Genomic DNA, 23,313 nt, shown 5'->3' with positions numbered 1-23,313 from the left:
ACACTGGTATACCGTTTCAACAAGTCTTTGTTCATTCTCTGCTGTATTAAACTGCAGTACATATTCATTTGCACAGGTGGTATACAGTTTGCTCTCTATATCTTTCCCCTTCTCGTGCATTCTGTATCTTGGATGTTGCGTTCTAAATCATCTTTGGGGAGGGTCCCAATGGGACTATCGTGGTCATCAGTTGGGACCCTTCATCTCTACTGACGAGCTGGTGCACCAGTTTTTGACCTTACTTTTGACTGCAGCATCACGTTTTATTCCTCAAACCTCAGGTAGTCATTCTCAGACATGCGTGCTATGGTGGTCACCTGCATGTGCCCATACAGTGTGTTTGAAACGTTCTTTGTGGGGCCGTTATTGATATATTCGGACCGTAGATCATCTTTCGGATTTTAAGTGTGCAAGGGCAGTCACTAACCACTACATACACGACGCTAAACACACTTGTTGGCAAGACTACGTTTCTCCCATTGCCTGCTTCTCCTATGTGTGCAGTTTGGAAGAGGGTACAGAAATTGTGTAGCAAGTACGCTTCAGAACCAGCTTCCGTTTTGCGGGTTGTTGGTGACAGTGTTGTGGAACCTCTTGAAGTTGCCATTGAAATCGGGAGCTATCTTGTCAGTGTCTCCCAATAGCTTCACCTCGTTTCTTGCTTCAAACTCTGTGAGGGAGCAATCACCCTTGAAATTTTCTTCTAACGGGATTGAACCATATGAGATATGACCATAAGAACATAAGAAAGAAGGAACACTGCATCAGGCTTGTTGGTTTATACTAGGAAGGTCCTTTACAATCCATCTAACAAAATATTTGTCCAACCCAATTTTCAATGCTACCCAAGAAATAAACTTTGATAATTCTATTTACTCATATGCAAGTCCCACTCAAATCCAATCCCTCTCATTCATGTATTTATTCAACCTAAATTTGAAACTACCCAACGTTTTAGCTTCAATAACCTTAAAAGGTAGACTGTTCCACTCATCAACTACCCTATTTCCAAACCAATACTTTCCTATATCCTTTCTAAATCTAAACTTATCTAATTTGAATCCATTATTGTGGGTTCTATCTTGGAGAGATATCCTCAAGACCTTATTGATATCCTCTTTGGTAATACCAGTCTTCCACTTGTAGACTTAGATTATGTCTCCCCTCATTCCCCGTCTTTCAAGTGAATGTAATTTAAGGGATTTCAATCTTTCTTAGTATGGAAGATTTTTAATGCTATGAATTAATTTTGTCATTCTTTGCTGAATGCTTTCTAACAAATTTATAGCCATTCTGTAATATGGAGACCAGAAATGAGCTGCGTAATCTAGGTGAGGCCTTACTAATGATGTATAAAGCTGTAATATAACTGCTGGACTTCTGTTGCTTACACTTCTTGATTTAAATCTCAGTAATCTGTTTGCCTTATTATGTACGCTTATGCAGTGGTGTCTTGGTTTAAGGTTGCTGCTTACCATAACCCCCAAGTTCTTTTCACAATCTATATGGCTAAGTTCTACATTATTTAACTTATATGTGCTAGAGTTATGGACACTCCCGAGCTTCAGAGCCTTGAATTTATCTACAATGAACTGCATCTGCCACTTTTCTGACCACGAATTGAGTTTTTTTTTATTTAAAACTAATACAGCATTACATAAGAGCAAATAATAAATAGACATAAAAGCAAAAACATCATAATCTCCAAACCAAAACTAACTGACTATTACAAAAAAAAAAAAAGCCCAATACAAAAATATCTGACACAAAAGGTTTGCATCTATAAACTCGCTAAATATAACTGTTCACCATACAGCAAAAACTTACATCAAGAACATAACACTTAACAGCAGAACAGTACCAGGGACATGACATAAAATATAAAACTTTAAATGAAACAGAACCAACATATATAAAAGTTTTACATAAAGCTTAGCATATGACAAAGGCTTATTACAAAAGAAAGGAATATACAGAAAAAAAAAAAGTTTAAAAAATCACATAACACATATGTGCAGATATGCACAAAACAAAGCAGGATGTAAGTATATCTCAACATACAAACACCTAACACATATCAAAAATACAATCTGAAAATAAAACACACTCCATGACTCGAAGAACATATTACTCAAGAATCGTGTCATACACGACCAAAATATGCTTCCAAAAATACATAAACAAAAATCCTTCGATATTACACCTACATTCATGAAAAAACTTATGAAGATCATATCGACCCCTCAAGCTCCACATCCACACGTGGCATGAAAACCTCAAGGCTGAGCATAAAGCATCTATAAATTCCTGGAAACCAGTCCATACCCACATTCACAACACTCTCACGCAACCCCCCAGGAGACGAGAACGCTGCAACCCCCTGACTTCTTCTATACCTATGTAAACCCACAACAAAAAAAGAAAACCCCTTACCTTACACACACTCATTATTATTCACAGATTCACGAGAATTCCTAGCATTAGCATTCTATATCCTTCAGAGAAAACCTGATCCCACCTCCCTCCATACAATTCCCTGTTACGACACATCGTTCGATAGAACGTTATCGCAAAACCAGCATCCGCCCTTCACTATCCCCCCTCATCCCTCATCACCCATGATATATATATGTAATCTACCATGATATATCTAAAGCTCTTATGACACCCTCATCTAGTCCTCCGATATCTAGGCTTAAAGGTCTCAGAACCGACACCCCACTGCCTCCCACCCTCTGTACCACACTACTCAACCAGCACCTGACCACCTCTAACCCTTCACAGAAATAAACTACATGGAATGCAGTCTCATCCCCTCCACAGATGCCACCCCCCCTTCCACCCTCTACAACATTTCTGATTCTTAATATCTCTCTTGATAGATGGATACCATGCAGAAAATGAAACATCACTTCACGTGCCCTAGGGTTTAACTTCAGCTTACTAAATCTATACCAAATGCTCTTCCACGTATACATGGGAAACAAACCCTCAACTGGGACAACGCACCTACCCACCAGCAACCTACGCGAAACCCTTATTCGAACATTTCTCAGTTCCTTAACCAACATCAAAACCCTCAAAATGATTTCGCATTCCTGAAACTTCACACCTCCATACCACATAACCAGCCTATCATGTATCCTATCCAACTGCCCCGCCTTCACACCCACACGCAAAACTTCCCATTTAAAAAACACACATTTAGCCCTCCTTCTCAGATCCATCAACCCCAAACCACCCTGATGTACAGGTAACATTACAACCTCTCTCCTTAACCAATCGCAACTTGAACCCCACAAAAATTTGAACACCCGTCTTAAGATCCACGCAATCGCTGTTCCTGTAATTGGGAATACAGCCGCGACATGCCAAACCTTACTATACAATAAAACATTTACGACTATTACTCGTTGTACAAGAGTTAGGTGCTGGGGTCTCCAAACACCTAGACGCCCCACGATCCTTTCCAACAACCTATCCGAGTTTTCCACCCGCACCACAACCATGTCATCCCTATAAATAATGCCACAAATCTTTAAAGACACCGCCCATTTTTAACAACATTACATCTCACCTCCCTGCCCACCCAATTACCCAACCCCATGACCACTGACTTCTCACTGTTTACCTGCATTCCCTCTCTTCAAGGGGGGCTCCTTGGTGTGGTGAAGAGGCTCTTCGTCTGAGAAATTAGACCTGTCGGTCTCCTTCCTCAGACCAAACCTAATTACCCCCCAATCCCCCCTTCCCTCTCCCATCCTCCCCATCTTCCCCTTTTTCCTTTCCTCATCCTCCTTCCCACCCCTCTCTTTTGCCCTTCCTTTTTGGCCTTTGGGATTTTTTCCCACAGGCACAATGGACTAAATTCTTCACTTTACGACCGACTTCCTCTATTGCCTATTTTTCCGACCATAGTATTGGCAAGGCACTCCTACGCCATGTTGGTAAAGATATTCTTTTCATGCTCTTAAGAGTGGTATACACATCATCAGTGTATAGAATGCTACCCAAGCTCATGATCTTTCTCTTCTTTCCCATATATGATACTGTTCCTGTCACTATTGAAAAACATCATTCCCTCAATTCTTGTAGTGGTACCATCATTCTTCCCCATACCATAGTTCAAAAAAATTTCCAGACATGTGGTAATGACATTCTTCAACAGCTGGAACTCTAAGATCTCCCAATCCTTAAGGTAGACACTTATGTTCTTCCTGCCCACGGGCGGAGACGATACCCTAGCAATGTGGCTCGTTTAACTTTTGACAGCCGTGAACTCCCATCCTCAGTTTATGTAGCAGGACATCGGTTACAAGTTCGAAAGATGATCCCTACACCGCAACAGTGTATAAATTTCTGGCGATTTGGCCATCCAGCGAAATATTGCAGATCTATAGCCGAATGCCCAGTCTGTGGTGCCGATTACCATTCTAATACGTCTTGCAATCGACCTCCCTCTTGCCTTAATTGTCATGAGGCTCACCCTTCGTACTCTCGCCGTTGCCAAGTCTACTTAAATGAGTGGGAAATCCGTTACCTCAAAGAGACAGAAGGTCTCCCTTACGCCATGGCAGTTTCTCATCTCCGCCTCCAAGGGAGACTACCTCGTGTTTCTTATTCCCGTGTTTCAAAACGTCCCCCCACTTCTGGGGTCCCATCTTCTGCAGCCTCCTCTGTGGTTACCTCTCCCATAGTCACTCCTGTATCTAATTCTTTTGCTGTCCTGGGCTCAGACATCCCTACTTCAACGCCTCAGTCTGTTCTTGCTTCTTCGTGTTCTCCCTCTAAAGCCTTGGTATCAATGAGATCTCGTACGACACCTCCTCCCAATCGTCTCTCTACTTCTCAGAAGTCGAAAAAAGGTCCTTTAACCCCTCCTTCCCTTCTTCCACCTCCTCATTTTATCTTCCCTGTCTCTGTACCTAGTTCTTCCCCTCTCAGTGGCTCTGTTGCAAGTTTAGAGGTCCACCCTCCTCCTCGTACTGTATCTTCCTCCCCTGTTCCCTCCCAAGTTTCTTCCTCTTCTGCCACCTCCCAGGTTTCTACCTCTTCTGTCCCCTTCCACGCTTCTTCTCCAGTTCCCTCCACCCTTTCGCCCCCCCCTACCTTGGTACAGTCCATTACAGTTCCAATCTTTACTCATCCTCCCCCTTCCATCTCCAATATTGTCTCCCATACGACGTCTTTGAATTCCAAAACACTTGAAGCAATCTCTGAATATATTTCAGAGACCAAACCATCAATGGACATTGATCCACCCTCTGTTCCTTCTCTCTCCTCTCCTCCATCTGCGCAACTCCTTTCTTCGCAGTGCACCGTTCCTTCGCTGCTTGAACGTTTTCCGCTGCCTCCACATGTGGACTTTTCTAACCCCACTAGTCCATAGGAACCCTTACCTGCGATTTTCAGGTATCTTTATAGTTGCCAAGCATGGACTATTTACAGTGGAATATATGCGGCCTCAGAGGTAATCGGGGTGAGCTTCAGAAGTTACTCTCCCAGTTTTCCCCTGTTGGCGTTTGTTTACAGGAACCAAAATTACACACTGCTGTTGTCTCTCCCATCTCAGGCTATAATTTATTGTATTCTTCAGATCCTTTTCCTGATGGGACCTTTAATGAAAGTGCCCTTCTTCTACACACTGATATTCCATACCATCAGCTATTTGTTCGTACTTCGCTGCATTACACAGCAGCCTGTATCCACTTGCATACGTGGTATATGCTCTGTTCTTTATATCTCTCTCCTCAGGCATTATCTATCCGGATATTGCCTTTCTTGTTTCGTCATTACTGCCACCGCTTCTGTTACTTGGCGATTTTAATGCCCATCATTTCCTCTGGGGGGTCTCACTGTGATTCCCGTGGCATTCAGTTAGAGGCTTTTCTTGCTACCCACCCCCTCCATGTTTTAAATACAGGTACTCACACCCATTTTGATCCTCGGACTCACTCTTTCTTGCATCGATCTCTGCTCTTCCTCCGCCGCATTAGACTTCACCTGTTATGTTCTCCCGGATTTGCATGACAGCGATCATTTCCCAATCATTCTTACTTCCCCTTCATATTCACCACCTCTTCGTAACCCACACTGGCAATTTGATCAGGCAAATTGGAACCTTTACTCACAACTAACTGATTTTAGTGAGGTTCCTTCTTCGTCCTCCATTGATGAGCTTTTACACCTCTTCTCGTCCTCCGTTTTAACCGCAGCTTCTCATTCTATACCCCAAACTTCGGGCAGGCATTCTCAGAAATGCGTGCCTTGGTGGTCTCCTGCTTGTGCTCGTGCAGTACTTTTGAAACGTGGGGCAAGTACTGGTACAATAGAACCACGGAGAGACTTCTTGATTTTAAGCAAAAACGTACGATTGCTCGCCTTGTCATCCGTGACGCTAAACGCACTTGCTGGCGAGATTATGTCTCCACCATCACCTCTGCTTCCTCTATGAGTGCAGTCTGGAAAAAAAGTACGAAAACTGAGTGGTAAATATTCTCCTGACCCGGCTCCTGTTCTGCGGGTTGCCGGTGTTGATATAGCAAACCCACTAGATGTTGCCAATGAAATTGGTAATCATCTGGTCCGTATTTCTCAGGGGCTCCATCTATGCCCCTCGTTTCTTTCCTCAAAGTCTGCCAGAGAATTAGCACCCTTGGACTTTTCTTCTCTCAGAGAAGAACAGTATAATGTGCCTTTTACACTTAAGGAACTGGAGGCAACACTCTCAGCTTGCCGATCATCGGCAGCTGGGCCCGACGACATTCACATTTGTATGCTTCAACATTTACATCAGCCAGCCCTTGCAGTCCTATTACGCCTTTTCTATCTTATTTGGTCACAAGGAGTTCTTCCACAGCTGTGGAAATCTGCCATTGTTCTCCCTTTCTGCAAACCGGGTACTACGTGACATGAAGCCTCCCACTATCGTCCCATTGCTCTTACCAGTGCAGTTTGCAAAGTGATGGAACGACTGGTAAATAAACGTTTAGTGTGGTATTTAGAGACACACAACAGTCTCTCCGCTCGTCAATATGGCTTTCATAAGGGCCGTTCTACCAGACCCCTTACTACGCTTGGATGCGTATGTTCATAATGCCTTTGCGAATAACCACTCAGTTATTGCCATATTTTTTGACCTTGAGAAGGCATATGACACAACTTGGAGGTATAATATTTTGGCCCAAGCCCACTCCTTAGGCCTCCGAGGCAATCTACTATCCTTCCTTAAGAACTTTTTAACTGACAGACATTTCCGTGTTCGGGTTAATAATGTGCTCTCCCCAGACTTTATCCAAGCTGACGGTGTCCCCCAGGGATGTGTTCTGAGCACAATACTTTTTCTCCTTGCTATAAATGATTTGGCCTCTAGTCTTCCATCCAATATTTGGTCATCACTCTATGTTGATGACTTCGCTATTGCCTGTGCAGGCGCTGACTGTCACCTCATTACAGTTTCTCTCCAGCATGCGGTCGACCGTGTTTCCAATTGGGCCACTACACATGGGTTTAAATTTTCCAGTACCAAAACTCACCAAATTACTTTCACTAGATGCTCTGTCATCTCTGATTATCCTTTGTACCTCTATGGCTCCCGTATCCCTGAACGTGATACAGTCAGGTTTCTGGGCCTCCTCTTTGACCGTAGGTTATCCTGGAAACCTCACATTACCTCTCTGAAGGCTGAACCTTCTTAAAACCCTTGCTCATTTTTCATGGAGAGCTGATCGTCGAACTCTCCTTCGCCTACATTCCACCCTCAATTTATCGAAACTTGATTATTGTTACCAGATCTATTCAGCGGCCTCTCCTGCTACTCTCTTTAGCCTTAACCCCATTCATCACCAAGGATTACTTTTATGCCTTGGTGTTTTTCACTCTTTCTCTGTTGAGAGCCTCTATGCAGAAGCGAACGTTCCATCCTTATCCGATCCCCGTGATGCCCATTGCCTTCTCTACTATGTACGCTCTCATGATCTCCGCAATCCTTCCATTAATAGAATGGTCACCAATATTAGTAGACATTCTTTATTTGTTCGCCGCCCATGTTTGCTCCATCCCTTCTCTCTTCGCCTACATTCGTTCTTGTCTTCTCTTCAATTACCACCTTTCTATGTTCATGTAGCATCTCACTTTTCCCTACACCCCTGGGAAGTTCCAGCTGTTCGAGTCTGTTCTTTCTCTCTCCCTTGCTCGAAGGCCAACTGTCTATGGTAGCTTCCTGCTCTCTTTTTCTTGACCACTTCCACTCTCATTCTCATGCCATTGCAGTATACACAGATGACTCTAAGTCTTCTGACGGCGTAGAATTCGCAGCAGTGTTTCCAGACAGCGTCGTACGAGGGTATTTACTATCTTCGGCTAGTATTTTTACTGCTGAATTGTATGCCATTCTTGCAGCACTTATCCGTATTGCATCTATGAATCTGTCATCATTTGTGATTGTCTCAGACTCCCTTAGTGCTTTACAGGCTATACAGAAATTTGATACACCTCACTCCTTAGTCCTCCGTATCTAACTCTGGCTACGCCGCATCTTTACCAAGCATAAAGATATTGTTTTTTGTTGGGTCCCTGGTCATGTTCACGAAAAGGGCAATGAACAGGCAGACTGCTGCGCGGTCAGCAGTACACGACCTACCAGTTTCATATAGAGGTATTCCATTTACGGACTATTTTGCGGCAATAGCTACCCACCTTCACACCCGTTGGCAACAACGTTGGTCTACTCTGCTCGGTAACAAACTTCAATCTATTAAACCGAGTATAGGTTACTGGCCGTCTTCTTGTCACCAGTGTCGAGGTTGGGAGACTACTCTCTCCCATCTTCGCATTGGCCATACTCGTCTTACTCATGGATATCTGATGGAGAGGCGCCCTGCTCCTTTCTGTGAGAATTTTCAGGTTCCATTATCGGTCAGCCACATTCTGTTAGACTGCCCACTTTATCAACGAGCATGCAGAATTTACCTCCGTCGTCGTCTACGCTCCGCTGCTCTCTCTTTACCTTCCCTTCTCACTGATGGACCCACCTTTCATCCGGACTCTATCATTGACTTTTTGACAACAACTGACTGACTTCACAAACTCTGATGATACCTTCAGCCCTTTCTACCTCAATGTCTTGCTGCCCTCTACCCCCACACTATTCCCTGCACCGCTGTTTTCTGTAACCTACTGATCATCCCTCCCCTTTCTGCCACCCAGTACCTTCGCTTCCTTCCCTACACTGCAGTGCTGTATAGCCCTTGTGGCTTAGCGCTTCTTTCTGATTATAATAATAATATTCCTTTGGCCTCTGCAATAATCTACTGACCTTCCTTGCTGCATTCTTATCTGAAAGGCATGTTTTTGTCCATGTTGGCGCCTAGCTCCCTCAGGTCGAGGGAGTCCCACAATGTTGTGTTCTTAGCACTACCCTTTTTCTCTTGGCTAACTTCCGCTCTTCCACCGCATATTTGGTCGTCACTTTATGTGGATGACTTCACTATAATTTACAAAGGCGCTGACTGCCACCTGGTAGCAGTGTCACTTCAGGATGCGATTGATCGAGATTCCCAATGCGTCATTTATAATGGATTTTAATTTTCTAGTGTGAAAACCAATTTCATTAACTTCACTAGGCGTCTTCTTGTCCAAGATATTCCATTGCATTTGCATGGCTTATGTATCCCGGAATGTGATATGGTCAAATTTCTTAGCCTTCTCTTTGATCGCTGGTTGACATGGAAACTTCACATCTCTTTGAAGGCAGCTTTCCCTGGTCGGCTGAACCTCCTTAAAATTCTTGTGCATCGTTCATGGGGAGCAGATCGCCGGATTATACTCCATTTGCATTCCAGCCTAGTGTTATCAAAGCTGGATTATGGCACCAAGTCTATTCTGTGGCTTCATCTGCAGAATTTCTTAAGTTAGATCCCCTTCATCATCTGGGTGGACATTTATGCCTTGGTGCCTTTCGTTGAACCCCTGTTGAAAGCCAATGAGACGAATGTTCTTTCCTTAGCCGATTGTAGTGATGCTCATTACCTTCGTTACTTTGTCCACTCTCATTACATTTGTGTTCCTTCTACATATAAGTTGCTCTTAGACGTTAGTAGAAGCCCGTTATTTGAACGGTGACCGTGCTTACTCCGTTTGTTTTCTCTTTGTCTTCACTCACTCCGGTCTTCTCTCCAGTTGCCTACCTTGTATGTTAATGTAGCGTCTGCATTTTCTCTTTCCCCTTGGGAGGTTCCGACGGTTTGTGTCTCTTCTCCCCTACTGCCATGCGCTAAAACTCTCCTACCTATGGCTGCTTCTCACTCTCTTTTTCTTGATCACTTCCGGTCGCATGCTTGTGCCGTCGTTGTTTATACAAATGGTTCTAAATCTTCTGATTGTATTGGGTTCATGGAGGTATTCCTTGACGATGCTGTCCGGGGTCATTTGTTGGACTCAGCTAATACTTTTACAGCCAAGTTGTATGCCATCTTCATAATGCTTCTCCATATTACATTTATGTCTCTTTCAGGATTTGTGATCATTTCAGATTCCCTAAGTGCTTTACAGGCCATAAACAACTTGATTTCCCTAATTAATTGATCCTTTATATTCAACTTTGGTTGTTTCGTGAAGCTAGCAAAAACAAGGACATGGTTTTCTGTTGGATCAGTGGACATGTTGATGTGTGGGGCAGTGAACAGCCCGACGCTGCTGTCCAGTCATCAGTGCATGATCATCCAGATTCAGGGAATCTCATGGAGCGACACACTATTCCTTTGTGAGATTTGTCTTGTCTTTATTTCGGTTCTTCACTTTCTCTTTGGAATGTCCGGTTTACCAGTGAGATTGCATGCATGTATATATATATATATATATATATATATATATATATATATATATATATATATATATATATATATATATATATATATATATATATATATATATATTATTATTATTTTTTTTATTATCACACTGGCCGATTCCCACCAAGGCAGGGTGGCCTGAAAAAGAAAAACTTTCACCATCATTCACTCCATCACTGTCTTGCCAGAAGGGTGCTTTACACTACAGTTTTTAAACTGCAACATTAACACCCCTCCTTCAGAGTGCAGGCACTGTACTTCCCATCTCCAGGACTCAAGTCAGGCCAGCCGGTTTCCCTGAATCCCTTCATAAATGTTACTTTGCTCACACTCCAACAGCACGTCAAGTATTAAAAACCATTTGTCTCCATTCACTCCTATCAAACACGCTCATGCATGCCTGCTGGAAGTCCAAGCCCATCGCACACAAAACCTCCTTTACCCCCTCCCTCCAACCTTTCCTAGGCCGACCCCTACCCCGCCTTCCTTCCACTACAGACTGATACACTCTTGAAGTCATTCTGTTTCGCTCCATTCTCTCTACATGTCCGAACCACCTCAACAACCCTTCCTCAGCCCTGTGGACAACAGTTTTGGTAATCCCGCACCTCCTCCTAACTTCCAAACTACGAATTCTCTGCATTATATTCACACCACACATTGCCCTCAGACATGACATCTCCACTGCCTCCAGCCTTCTCCTCGCTGCAACATTCATCACCCATGCTTCACACCTATATAAGAGCGTTGGTAAAACTATACTCTCATACATTCCCCTCTTTGCCTCCAAGGACAAAGTTCTTTGTCTCCACAGACTCCTAAGTGCACCACTCACTCTTTTTCCCTCATCAATTCTATGATTCACCTCATCTTTCATAGACCCATCCGCTGACACGTCCACTCCCAAATATCTGAATACGTTCACCTCCTCCATACTCTCTCCCTCCAATCTGATATTCAATCTTTCATCACCTAATCTTTTTGTTATCCTCATAACCTTACTCTTTCCTGTATTCACCTTTAATTTTCTTCTTTTGCACACCCTACCAAATTCATCCACCAATCTCTGCAACTTCTCTTCAGAATCTCCCAAGAGCACAGTGTCATCAGCAAAGAGCAGCTGTGACAACTCCCACTTTGTGTGTGATTCTTTATCTTTTAACTCCACGCCTCTTGCCAAGACCCTCGCATTTACTTCTCTTACAACCCCATCTATAAATATATTAAACAACCACGGTGACATCACACATCCTTGTCTAAGGCCTACTTTTACTGGGAAAAAATTTCCCTCTTTCCTACATACTCTAACTTGAGCCTCACTATCCTCGTAAAAACTCTTCACTGCTTTCAGTAACCTACCTCCTACACCATACACTTGCAACATCTGCCACATTGCCCCCCTATCCACCCTGTCATACGCCTTTTCCAAATCCATAAATGCCACAAAGACCTCTTTAGCCTTATCTAAATACTGTTCACTTATATGTTTCACTGTAAACACCTGGTCCACACACCCCCTACCTTTCCTAAAGCCTCCTTGTTCATCTGCTATCCTATTTTCTGTCTTACTCTTAATTCTTTCAATTATAACTCTACCATACACTTTACCAGGTATACTCAACAGACTTATCCCCCTATAATTTTTGCACTCTCTTTTATCCCCTTTGCCTTTATACAAAGGAACTATGCATGCTCTCTGCCAATCCCTAGGTACCTTACCCTCTTCCATACATTTATTAAATAATTGCACCAACAACTCCAAAACTATATCCCCACCTGCTTTTAACATTTCTATCTTTATCCCATCAATCCCAGCTGCCTTACCCCCTTTCATTTTACCTACTGCCTCACGAACTTCCCCCACACTCACAACCGGCTCTTCCTCACTCCTACAAGATGTTATTCCTCCTTGCCCTATACACGAAATCACAGCTTCCCTATCTTCATCAACATTTAACAATTCCTCAAAATATTCCCTCCATCTTCCCAATACCTCTAACTCTCCATTTAATAACTCTCCTCTCCTATTTTTAACTGACAAATCCATTTGTTCTCTAGGCTTTCTTAACTTGTTTATCTCACTCCAAAACTTTTTCTTATTTTCAACAAAATTTGTTGATAACATCTCACCCACTCTCTCATTTGCTCTCTTTTTACATTGCTTCACCACTCTCTTAACCTCTCTCTTTTTCTCCATATACTCTTCCCTCCTTGCATCACTTCTACTTTGTAAAAACTTCTCATATGCTATCTTTTTCTCCCTTACTACTCTCTTTACATCATCATTCCACCAATCGCTCCTCTTCCCTCCTGCACCCACTTTCCTGTAACCACAAACTTCTGCTGAACACTCTAACACTACATTTTTAAACCTACCCCATACCTCTTCGACCCCATTGCCTATGCTCTCATTAGCCCATCTATCCTCCAATAGCTGTTTATATCTTACCCTAACTGCCTCCTCTTTTAGTTTATAAACCTTCACCTCTCTCTTCCCTGATGCTTCTATTCTCCTTGTATCCCATCTACCTTTTACTCTCAGTGTAGCTACAACTAGAAAGTGATCTGATATATCTGTGGCCCCTCTATAAACATGTACATCCTGAAGTCTACTCAACAGTCTTTTATCTACCAATACATAATCCAACAAACTACTGTCATTTTGCCGTACATCATATCTTGTATACTTATTTATCCTCTTTTTCTTAAAATATGTATTACCTATAACTAAACCCCTTTCTATACAAAGTTCAATCAAAGGGCTCCCATTATCATTTACACCTGGCACCCCAAACTTACCTACCACACCCTCTCTAAAAATTTCTCCTACTTTAGCATTCAGGTCCCCTACCACAATTACTCTCTCACTTGGTTCAAAGGCTCCTATACATTCACTTAACATCTCCCAAAATCTCTCTCTCTCCTCTGCATTCCTCTCTTCTCCAGGTGCATACACGCTTATTATGACCCACTTCTCGCATCCAACCTTTACTTTAATCCACATAATTCTTGAATTTACACATTCATATTCTCTTTTCTCCTTCCATAACTGATCATTTAACATTACTGCTACCCCTTCCTTTGCTCTAACTCTCTCAGATACTCCAGATTTAATCCCATTTATTTCCCCCCACTGAAACTCTCCTACCCCCTTCAGCTTTGTTTCGCTTAGGGCCAGGACATCCAACTTCTTTTCATTCATAACATCAGCAATCATATGTTTCTTATCATCCGCACTACATCCACGCACATTTAAGCATCCCAGTTTTATAAAGTTTTTCTTCTTCTCTTTTTTAGTGAATGTCTACAGGAGAAGGGGTTACTAGCCCATTGCTCCCGGCATTTTAGTCGCCTCATACGACACGCATGGCTTACGGAGGAAAGATTCTTTTCCACTTCCCCATGGACAATAGAAGAAATAAAGAAGAACAAGAGCTATTTAGAAAAAGGAGAAAAACCTAGATGTATGTATATATATATGCATGTGCGTGTCTGTGAAGTGTGACCAAAGTGTAAGTAGGAGTAGCAAGATATCCCTGTTATCTAGCGTGTTTATGAGACAGAAAAAGAAACCAGCAATCCTACCATCATGCAAAACAGTTACAGGTTTTTGTTTCACAGTCATCTGGCAGGACGGTAGTACCTCCCTGGGTGGTTGCTGTCTACCAACCTACTACCTACTATATATATATATATATATATATATATATATATATATATATATATATATATATATATATATATATACATATATATATATATATATATATATATGTCGTGCCGAATATGCAGAACTTGCGATCTTGGCTTAAATAGCAACGCTCATCTTGCCATATAAGACAAGTGAAAATTTGTGTATGCAATAATTTCGTCAAAATCATTCTGAACCTAACGAAAAAAATATATTTCACTGTGTTTGTTTAGTATTAAATTATTACAAACAAATCTAAAATATATTTAGTTGGGTTAGGCTAAAATAAATTGCGCTTGTTATAATAAGGTTAGGTAAATTTTCTAAGTTTTTTTGGTGCAAAATTATAAATTTTTTCATCAACATTAATGAAAAAATATATCTTTAAACGTATAAGAGAAAATTGTAGAAAGGACTTAATTTTAAATGAGTTCTTGCTAATTGACCAGTTTTACATATTCGGCACGACATATATATATATATATATATATATATATATATATATATATATATATATATATATATATATATATATATATATATATATATATATATATATATATGAACATTAAAATGGTATAAAATACCGACAGGTTATTAGGTAAGACACACATGCAACAGTTAGGTATCTTAATTTCGAAACGTTTGTTTCAGACTATGGAACAATACTCTTCTCTAGACTGTGGGACTGACCACCTCCAACCTTCAAGGGTGATGGACTGATTACATCGTCTTCAAGTCTCTTCTGCTTCTATCAACTTTTCTGTACTCGACTGAAGAAGCCTACTGTGTAGGCGAAACGTTTCGAAATAAAGAAACCTAACTGTTGTATATATGTCATATATATATATATATATATATATATATATATATATATATATATATATATATATATATATATATATATATATATATATATATATATATATATGTATGTATGTATATATATATATATGTATGCAGGTAGTAGGTTGGTAGACAGCAGCCGCTCAGGGAGGTACTACCGTCCTGCCAAGTGAGTGTAAAACGAAAGCCTGTAATTGTTTTACATAATTGTAGGATTGCTGGTGTCCATTTTTCTGTCTCATAAACATGCAAGATTTCAGGTATGTCTTGCTACTACACATAGGTCACACTACACATACATGTACAAGCATATATATATACAAACCTCTTGGTTTTCTTCTATTTTCTTACTAGTTCTTTTTCTTGTTTATTTCCTGTTATCTCCATGGGGAAGTGGAACAGAATTCTTCCTCTGTAAGCCATGCGTGTTGTAAGAGGCGACTAAAATCCCGGGAGCAAGGGGCTAGTAACCCCTTCTCCTGTATATATTACTAAATGTAATATGAGAAACTTTCGTTTTTCCTTTTGGGCCACCCCGCCTTGGTGGGATACGGCCAGTGTGTTGAAAGAAAGAAGATATATATATACTGAAAAAAGAGGTTCTACTTCTTCAGGTGGAACATAGAATGCTGAAGTTTCGCCTAGATGGGTTTGGGAGTGTGTGAGAGATGGTTGGTGCTGGTAAGGAGGAAAAGGATACCAGCAGTGAGTTAAAGTGTTGCAGCCGCTTTATGTGGCAAATGGTTCACAAGGAAGAAGGAAGATAATGAAGCTGTGAAGGAAGGAAATCGATTCTCTCTTCTCCAGGATGGGTGTCTCTCGGTGATTAGTGACGTTACCGGTACTATTGACTCCCTTGCTAATCAAGGTAAGAGTATTCTAATTTTGGAAGACTCTCAGTAAGATATGTGGACCGTGCTTTTTGTAACAGAGATAGGAAGGTCAGACAGAGGGTGTGCCTCCCAGGAACTGGTGTTGTTGACATAGCAGGTTGGACAATATTATGTCAGGTAATGGGAACAAGCTCATTATCTATCTGACTGCTGGTGGAAATGACATTGGGAAGGGCACAAGACAGGAGCTGATGGGTAACTACAGGCCATCCATAGATGTAGTCAGGTCTAAGGGAGGGATCCCAATCATACGTAGCATCTTCCCTAGAAAGGGAGTGGGCAATGGTATAAATTGGTATAAATTGCTGGTTAGACAGGTACTGCAAGGAACATGCAATCCCATTCATTGATAACTGGGACAAATTCTATGGCAAAGGATGGGGTTCATCTCTCTGGGGTTGGAGTGGTTGCATTAGCCAGTTCGATTGAGGGGGGCCATAGATGACTTATCTAACAATTTAAACTGAGAGATTATATAGGTATGGGTGTTTGTGGGAAACAACGAGGCTGCAGTACTATGGCTGAAAACTGCAGATATTACTAGGATACCCCAGGGATACGTTTAAAAGACAATATTCAAAATAAAGTTGCTAGTAAAAGCTAAGCAATTGCTCAACAAACAGAGAGAGATAGTAGAGGGCAACGAATGACTACTTCCCATAAGGTTTACTATACAAATAGTAGGAATCTAAGAAATAAGATACATGAGCTAAGATTACTTGCAAATGCATGTAATAAGAACATAAGAACATAAGAATGTAGGAACACTGCAGAAGGCCTACTGGCCCATACGAGGCAGGTCCTTATCAAAACGACATCTACCTAAAGCTACTCAAGAAACAACTCCCGCACCCCCCAACACCAATCAAACCCAGCCCCTCCCACTCATATATTTGTCCAGTCTCTTCTTAAAGCTACCCAAGGTCCTAGCCTCTATCACCCCACTGGGAAGACTGTTCCACGCATCTACAACTCTGTTAGAAAACCAGCACTTACCTATGTCCTTTCTAAATCTAAATTTATCCAACTTAAATCCATTATTCCTGGTTCTTACCTGGTTCGACACCCTCAGTACTTTATTAATGTCTCCCTTGTTTATGCCCGTCATCCACTTATACACTTCAATGATATCTCCCCTTATTCTACGCCTCTCCAGAGAGTGGAGATTTAAGGCTTTAAGTCTATTTTCATACGGGAGGTTCCTTACACAGTAAATCATTTTAGTCATTCTTCTCTGTATGTTCTCTAATGAGTCTATGTCCATCCTGTAGTAAGGGGACCAAAACTGAGCAGCATAATCTAAATGAGGCCCCACTAGTGATGTATAGAGCTGTAAAATAACTTTTGGACTTCTGTTACTTATACTTCTTGAGATAAATCCAAGTAATCTGTTGGCCTTGTTGCGCACACCGAGGCACTGCTGTCTTGGCTTCAGATTTCTGCTCACCATGACTCCCAAGTCCCTTTCACATTCTGCATGACCAAGCTCTACTTCACCTAGATTATAGCTTCGAGGGTTATTTTCATTACCAAGGGCAAGTACCTTACACTTATCCACATTAAACTTCATCTGCCATTTCTCAGACCAAGACATTAATTTGTTCAAATCATCCTGGAGTTCATTGATATCCTCCTCAGAGTGAATTATACGGCCTATCTTTGTATCATCAGCAAACTTACTCATGTCACTAGTAATCCCTTCATCAAGGTCATTAATGTAAATTATGAACAAGAGAGGGCCTAAAACTGATCCTTGTGGAACGCCACTAGTGACTAATCCCCATTCAGATTTCACTCCATTAATGGTAACTCTCTGCTTTCTATTGGTAAGCCATGCCTCAATCCATGCTAGAACTTTACCTCCTATACCATGAGCTGCCACTTTTCTTAAGAGTCTCTTGTGAGGTACTCTGTCGAAGGCTTTACTAAAATCCAAATAAACAATATCATATTCCTTATCACTGTCAACTGCCTCAAATGTTCTATTGAAGAACGTCAGTAAGTTTGTCAGGCAGGAACGCCCTCTCGTGAATCCATGCTGAGATTCATTTATCAAGTTATGCTCTTCAAGGTGACTTCTGATAATGTCAGCTATAATTGATTCTAATAACTTGCCCACTATAGATGTCAGGCTTATTGGACGGTAATTTGAAGGAGTGGACTTATCCCCTGATTTGAATATAGGAACCACATTAGCCATCTTCCACATCTCTGGCACAACACTGGTAAGGATGGACGCATTGAATACACTCGTTAATGGCTGACTAAGCTCCATCTTGCATTCCTTAAGTACCCTTGAAAACAACTCATCGGGTCCCGGGGACTTATTTTGTTTCAGTTTGTCTATCTGTTTAATAACCATGTCCCTCGTGACAGTAATATTAGTTAACTTAAATTCATCAGGAACTAAATAATTGTTAATTACTGGAATCTCATTTACATCTTCCTGTGTAAAAACTGACAAAAAATAGTCATTAAATAAGGAACACATTTCCAGTTCATTATCCGTCAGCTGTCCATTCCCAGATTTCAGAGGTCCTACTTTTTCCTTCACCTTCGTCCTATACACTTGAAAGAACCCCTTTGGATTAGTCTTTGATTCATTAGCGACTCTAATTTCATAGTCACGTTTAGCCTTTCTAATAGCCTTTTTTACTTCTCTTTTAAGCTGAACATATTGGTCAGTAAGGTTAACCTCTCCTCTTCTGATGCGCCTATAAATTCCCCTTTTCTCCCCTAATAGATGCTTTAACCTCCTGTTAACCCATTATTGCTGAACAGAGACCTGGTTCAACTTGAAAGATAAAGAAATCCCTTCTGAATGCAACATGCAGTGTTGTAAACTATTCCACACTGATGGGGTCAGGAGGAAGGGTGGTGGAGTGGCAATATATGTCAGAGACAATATAAATTGTTGTTTTCTACCAACTTTATTACATGATATAAGATTAGAAACATTGGATACAGAATCTGCTTGGCTACAGTCTCTCGAAGATGGTGAAAAATAAATTTTTGATGTGATATATAGGCCCTTAACTCTTGATAGAGAATGCAGTAGCCTCCTATGGGAGTAAATTCATAAGGTATCTAGATATGAAAATGTTGTGTAAATGGGAGATTTCAACTTTCGATAAATTGGTGGGAACAATGTGACAGGAAATCTTTAACCTAGTGACTTTCTTGAAACAGTTCAGGATTGCTTTCTAAAACAGTTTGTGACAGAACCAACTAGAGGAAACAATCTACATTACATGGTTCTTGCCAACAAAGAATCACTAGTTAATAATCTTGAGGTTAATGAGCTAGGGGAAAGCGATCACAAATCACTTAGTTTCAATATATCATGGAATTACCCAGATAACTGCAATCTAGACTGTGTCCCTGATTTCCGCTTGGCCAACTTCATGGGACTGAGAAATTACCTGGGTGGGCTAAATTGGGACAACCTGACTATCGGTCAGGTAGGTTGTGTTGGTTACCAATATGACGTTTTTCAGAGCATAGTGCTAGCTGCCCAGATAACTTTTGTTCCGAGTAGGGAAATTTGATCTAACAAAAATGATTCCCAATGAATAAACAACAGATTAAAACATCGTATTGATCAAAAGAGAGGCATATATAGGGGATGGGCAGTTAAGAAATCATTATGTTAGATTAAAGGCTATTGATGAAGCCACTGTGTGGCAAAACGTTTCCTCATTAAAGATTCCCAAATATTGCACATGTGTCTAATTTATCACCTTGTCGGTTCTCTCAACCATTCATCTACATTCCTGTTTGACACAGCAACATCTTGGGATCATAATACAAGGAATTCTTCAACTTTCCCAACCATTGGGCATGACCTACTTCCACTTTCGTCAAATGTGTGGGAGTGGGTGTGGATGTGAGTGTGTGCATGAGTGTGCAATTGTAGGCATAGGTGTAGGAGTGTGGGCATGGGTGTGGAAGTGTGTGCATAGGTGTGTGAGTGTGAGTATGGGTGTGGAAGTGTATGCATGGGTGTATAAATGTGGACATGGGTATGGGAGTGTGGGCATGGGTGTGGGATTGAGTGTGAGCACGGGTGTGGAAGTGACAGTGGGCATCGGTGTGCAAGTGTGGGCATGGGTGTGAAAGTGAGTGTGGACATGGGTGTGGAAGTGAGGGTGATCATGGGTGTGGAAGTGAGTGTGGGCATGGGTGTGGAAATGAGTGTGAGCATGGGTATAGAAGTGATTGTGGATATGAGTGTGGAAGTGAGTGTGATCATGGGTGTGGAAATGATTATATGCATGGTTATTATGGAAGTGAGTGTACGCATAGAATCTACCATAAACTCGCAGAATTTACCTTGAGGGATAAATCCGGTTATGAAGCATGAGACTCCACCCAGTAAATACGATAATGAAAGCGTGCCCTTCCTTCCCAACCTGTGGAATAACAGTCAGTAACAACCTACACGACTCACACACTATGTGGTTTAACAGTAACAACCTATATGACTCACTCACTGTGTGGTATGACAGTAACAACCTACACGACTCTCACACAGTGTGTGAGAGGCTTTTACAAAGTAGAAGTGATGCAAGGAAGGAGGAGGATATGGATAGAAAATGAGAGGTTAAGAGAGTGGTGAAGGAATGTAAAAAGAGAGCAAATGAGAGAGTGTGAGACGTTGTCAACAAATTTCATTGAAAATAAGAAAAAGTTTTGGGGTGAAATTAATTAATTTAGAAAGCCTAGGGAAAGAATGGATTTGTTAGTTAAAATAGGAGAGGAGAAATTTTAAATGAAGAGTTGGAGGTATCAGTAAGATGGAGGGAATATTTTGAGGAATTGTTAAATGTTGATGAACATAGGGAAGCTGTGATTTCGTGTATAGGGCAAGGAGGAGTAACATCTTACAGGAGTGAGGAAGAGCCAATTGTGAGTGTCGGGGAAGTGCATAGGGCAGTGAGTAGAATCAAAGGGGCTAAAGCAGCTGGGACTGATGGGATTAATATAGAAATGTTAAAAGCAGGAGGGGATATAGTTTTGGAGTGGTTAGCTCTCTTATTTAATAAATGTATGGAAGAAAGTAAGGTACATAGGAATTGGCAGAAAGCATACATAGTTCCTTTGTATAAAGACAATTGGGACAAAAGAGAGTGTAAAAATTATTGGGGAATAAGTCTGTTGAGTATGCCTGGTAAAGTGTATGTTAGAGTTATTTTTGAAGGAATTAAGAGTGAGTCGGAGAGTAAGATAGCAGATGAACAAGGAGGCTTTAGGAAAGGTAGAGGGTGTGTAGACCAAGTATTTGCAATGAAACATATTGGTGAACAGTATTTAGATAAGGGTAAAGAGGTTTTTGTGGCATTTATGGTTATGGAAAAGGCGTTTGATAAGGTGGATAGGGGAGTAATGCGGCATATGTTGCAGGTATATGGAATAGGAGGTAAGTTATTGAAAGGGGTGAAAATTTTTTACGAGGATTGTGAGGCTCAGGTTAGAGTAAGTAGGCGAGAAGGAGAATATTTCCCAGTAAAAATAGGTCTTAGACAATAATATGTGATGTCGCCATGGTTGTTCAATATATTTATAGATGGAGCTGTAAGAGTAGTGAATGTTTGGGTGTTGACAAGAGGTGTGGAGTTAAATGATGAAGAATCAAATACAAAGTTGAAATTGTCACAGTTGCTCTTTGTTGATGACACTGTGCTTTTGGGAGATTCTGAAGAGAAGTTACACAGATTGGTTGAAGAGTTCGGTCGGGTATGTAAAAGAAGGAAATTAAAAGTGAATTTAGGAAAGTGTAAGGTGATGAGGATAACAAAAAACTTATGAAACAGAAGATTAGAGGAAGAGAGTATGTAGGAGGTGAATGTTTTCAGATATTTGGGGGTGGATGTGTCAGCAGATGAGTCTACGAAGGATTAGGTGAATCATAGAATTAACGAGGGGAAGAAGGTGAGTGGTGTACTGTGGAGTCTGTGGAGACAAAGAGCTTTATCTATGAAGGCAAAGAGAGGAATGTATGAGAATATAGTTATAGCAACTCTCTTGTATGGGTGTGAGGCATGGGTTGTGAATGTTGCAACAAGGAGAAGCCTGGAGGCCGTGGAGATGTCATGTCTGAGGGCAATGTGTGGTGTGAATATAATTCAGAGAATCCGTAGTTTGGAGATTAAGAGGAGCGGGATTACCAAAACTATTATCTAGATGGCTGAGGAGGGGTTAATGAGATGGTTTGGACATGTAGAGAGAGAGTGGAACGAAACAGAATGACTTCGAGAGTGTATAAATCTGTAGAGGAGGGAGGGCGAGGTAGGGATCGGCCTAGGTGAGGTTGAAGAGAGGGGGTAAAGAAAGTTTTGTGTTCGACGGGCTTGGACTTCAAGCAAGCGTGTGTGACCATGTTAGATAGGAGAGAATGGAGACAAATGTTTTTTAGGACTTGACATGCTGTTGGGGAGTAAGTAAGGTAACATTTATGAAGGGATTCAGGGAAACCGGCAGGCAGGACTTGAGTCTTGGTGATGGGAAGTACAGTGTCTACACTCTGAAGGAGGGGTGTTAATATTACAGTTTTATAACTGTAGTGTAAGCACGCCTCTGGCAAGACAGTGATGGAGTGAATAATGATGAAAATTTTTCTTTACGAGGCCACCTTGCCTTGGTGGGAAACGGCCAATGTGATATTAAAATAAAACAATAATGCTAATAATAATAATAATAATAATTAATAATAATAATAAGAATAATAATTATGATTTTTTTATATTATTATTATTATTATTTATTTTATATATATACATATATATTTTTTTATATTTTGTGCCAATGACAGAGATAACCTCTTAGAGACCTCTTTGATCAGTTTAGATCCTTGACACACAAATGGGTATATTAATGAAAGAAATATAAAAGTGAGTTTCGCTAGAGCTTAAATAATTTATTCTAAATCTGAGTTTAAGTGTTGTGAATCATGAATGGAATAACACAGGTGGGTTTAACCTTTATAACTCAGGTATACATCATTCGACATTAAAAAATTATCAGTTATCTTACT

At 41.0% G+C, this 23,313-nt stretch overlaps 1 protein-coding gene across 1 annotated transcript in view; it reads right to left on the bottom strand.

Moving 5' to 3' along the window:
• Positions 1-23,313, bottom strand: part of LOC128701918 (organic cation transporter protein) — a 210,168-nt gene that overhangs the window by 32,022 nt on the left and 154,833 nt on the right. Inside the window, exon 10 of the mRNA XM_070099880.1 lies at positions 20,613-20,692. Coding sequence (XP_069955981.1) covers positions 20,613-20,692 — 80 coding nt within the window. The remainder of the gene's footprint in view (positions 1-20,612; positions 20,693-23,313) is intronic.

The sequence above is a fragment of the Cherax quadricarinatus genome, chromosome 69 (genome assembly GCF_038502225.1).
Source record: "Cherax quadricarinatus isolate ZL_2023a chromosome 69, ASM3850222v1, whole genome shotgun sequence".
In the NCBI taxonomy this organism is placed as follows: Eukaryota; Metazoa; Arthropoda; class Malacostraca; order Decapoda; family Parastacidae; genus Cherax; species Cherax quadricarinatus.
This window is presented reverse-complemented; position numbering and strand designations above follow the sequence as displayed.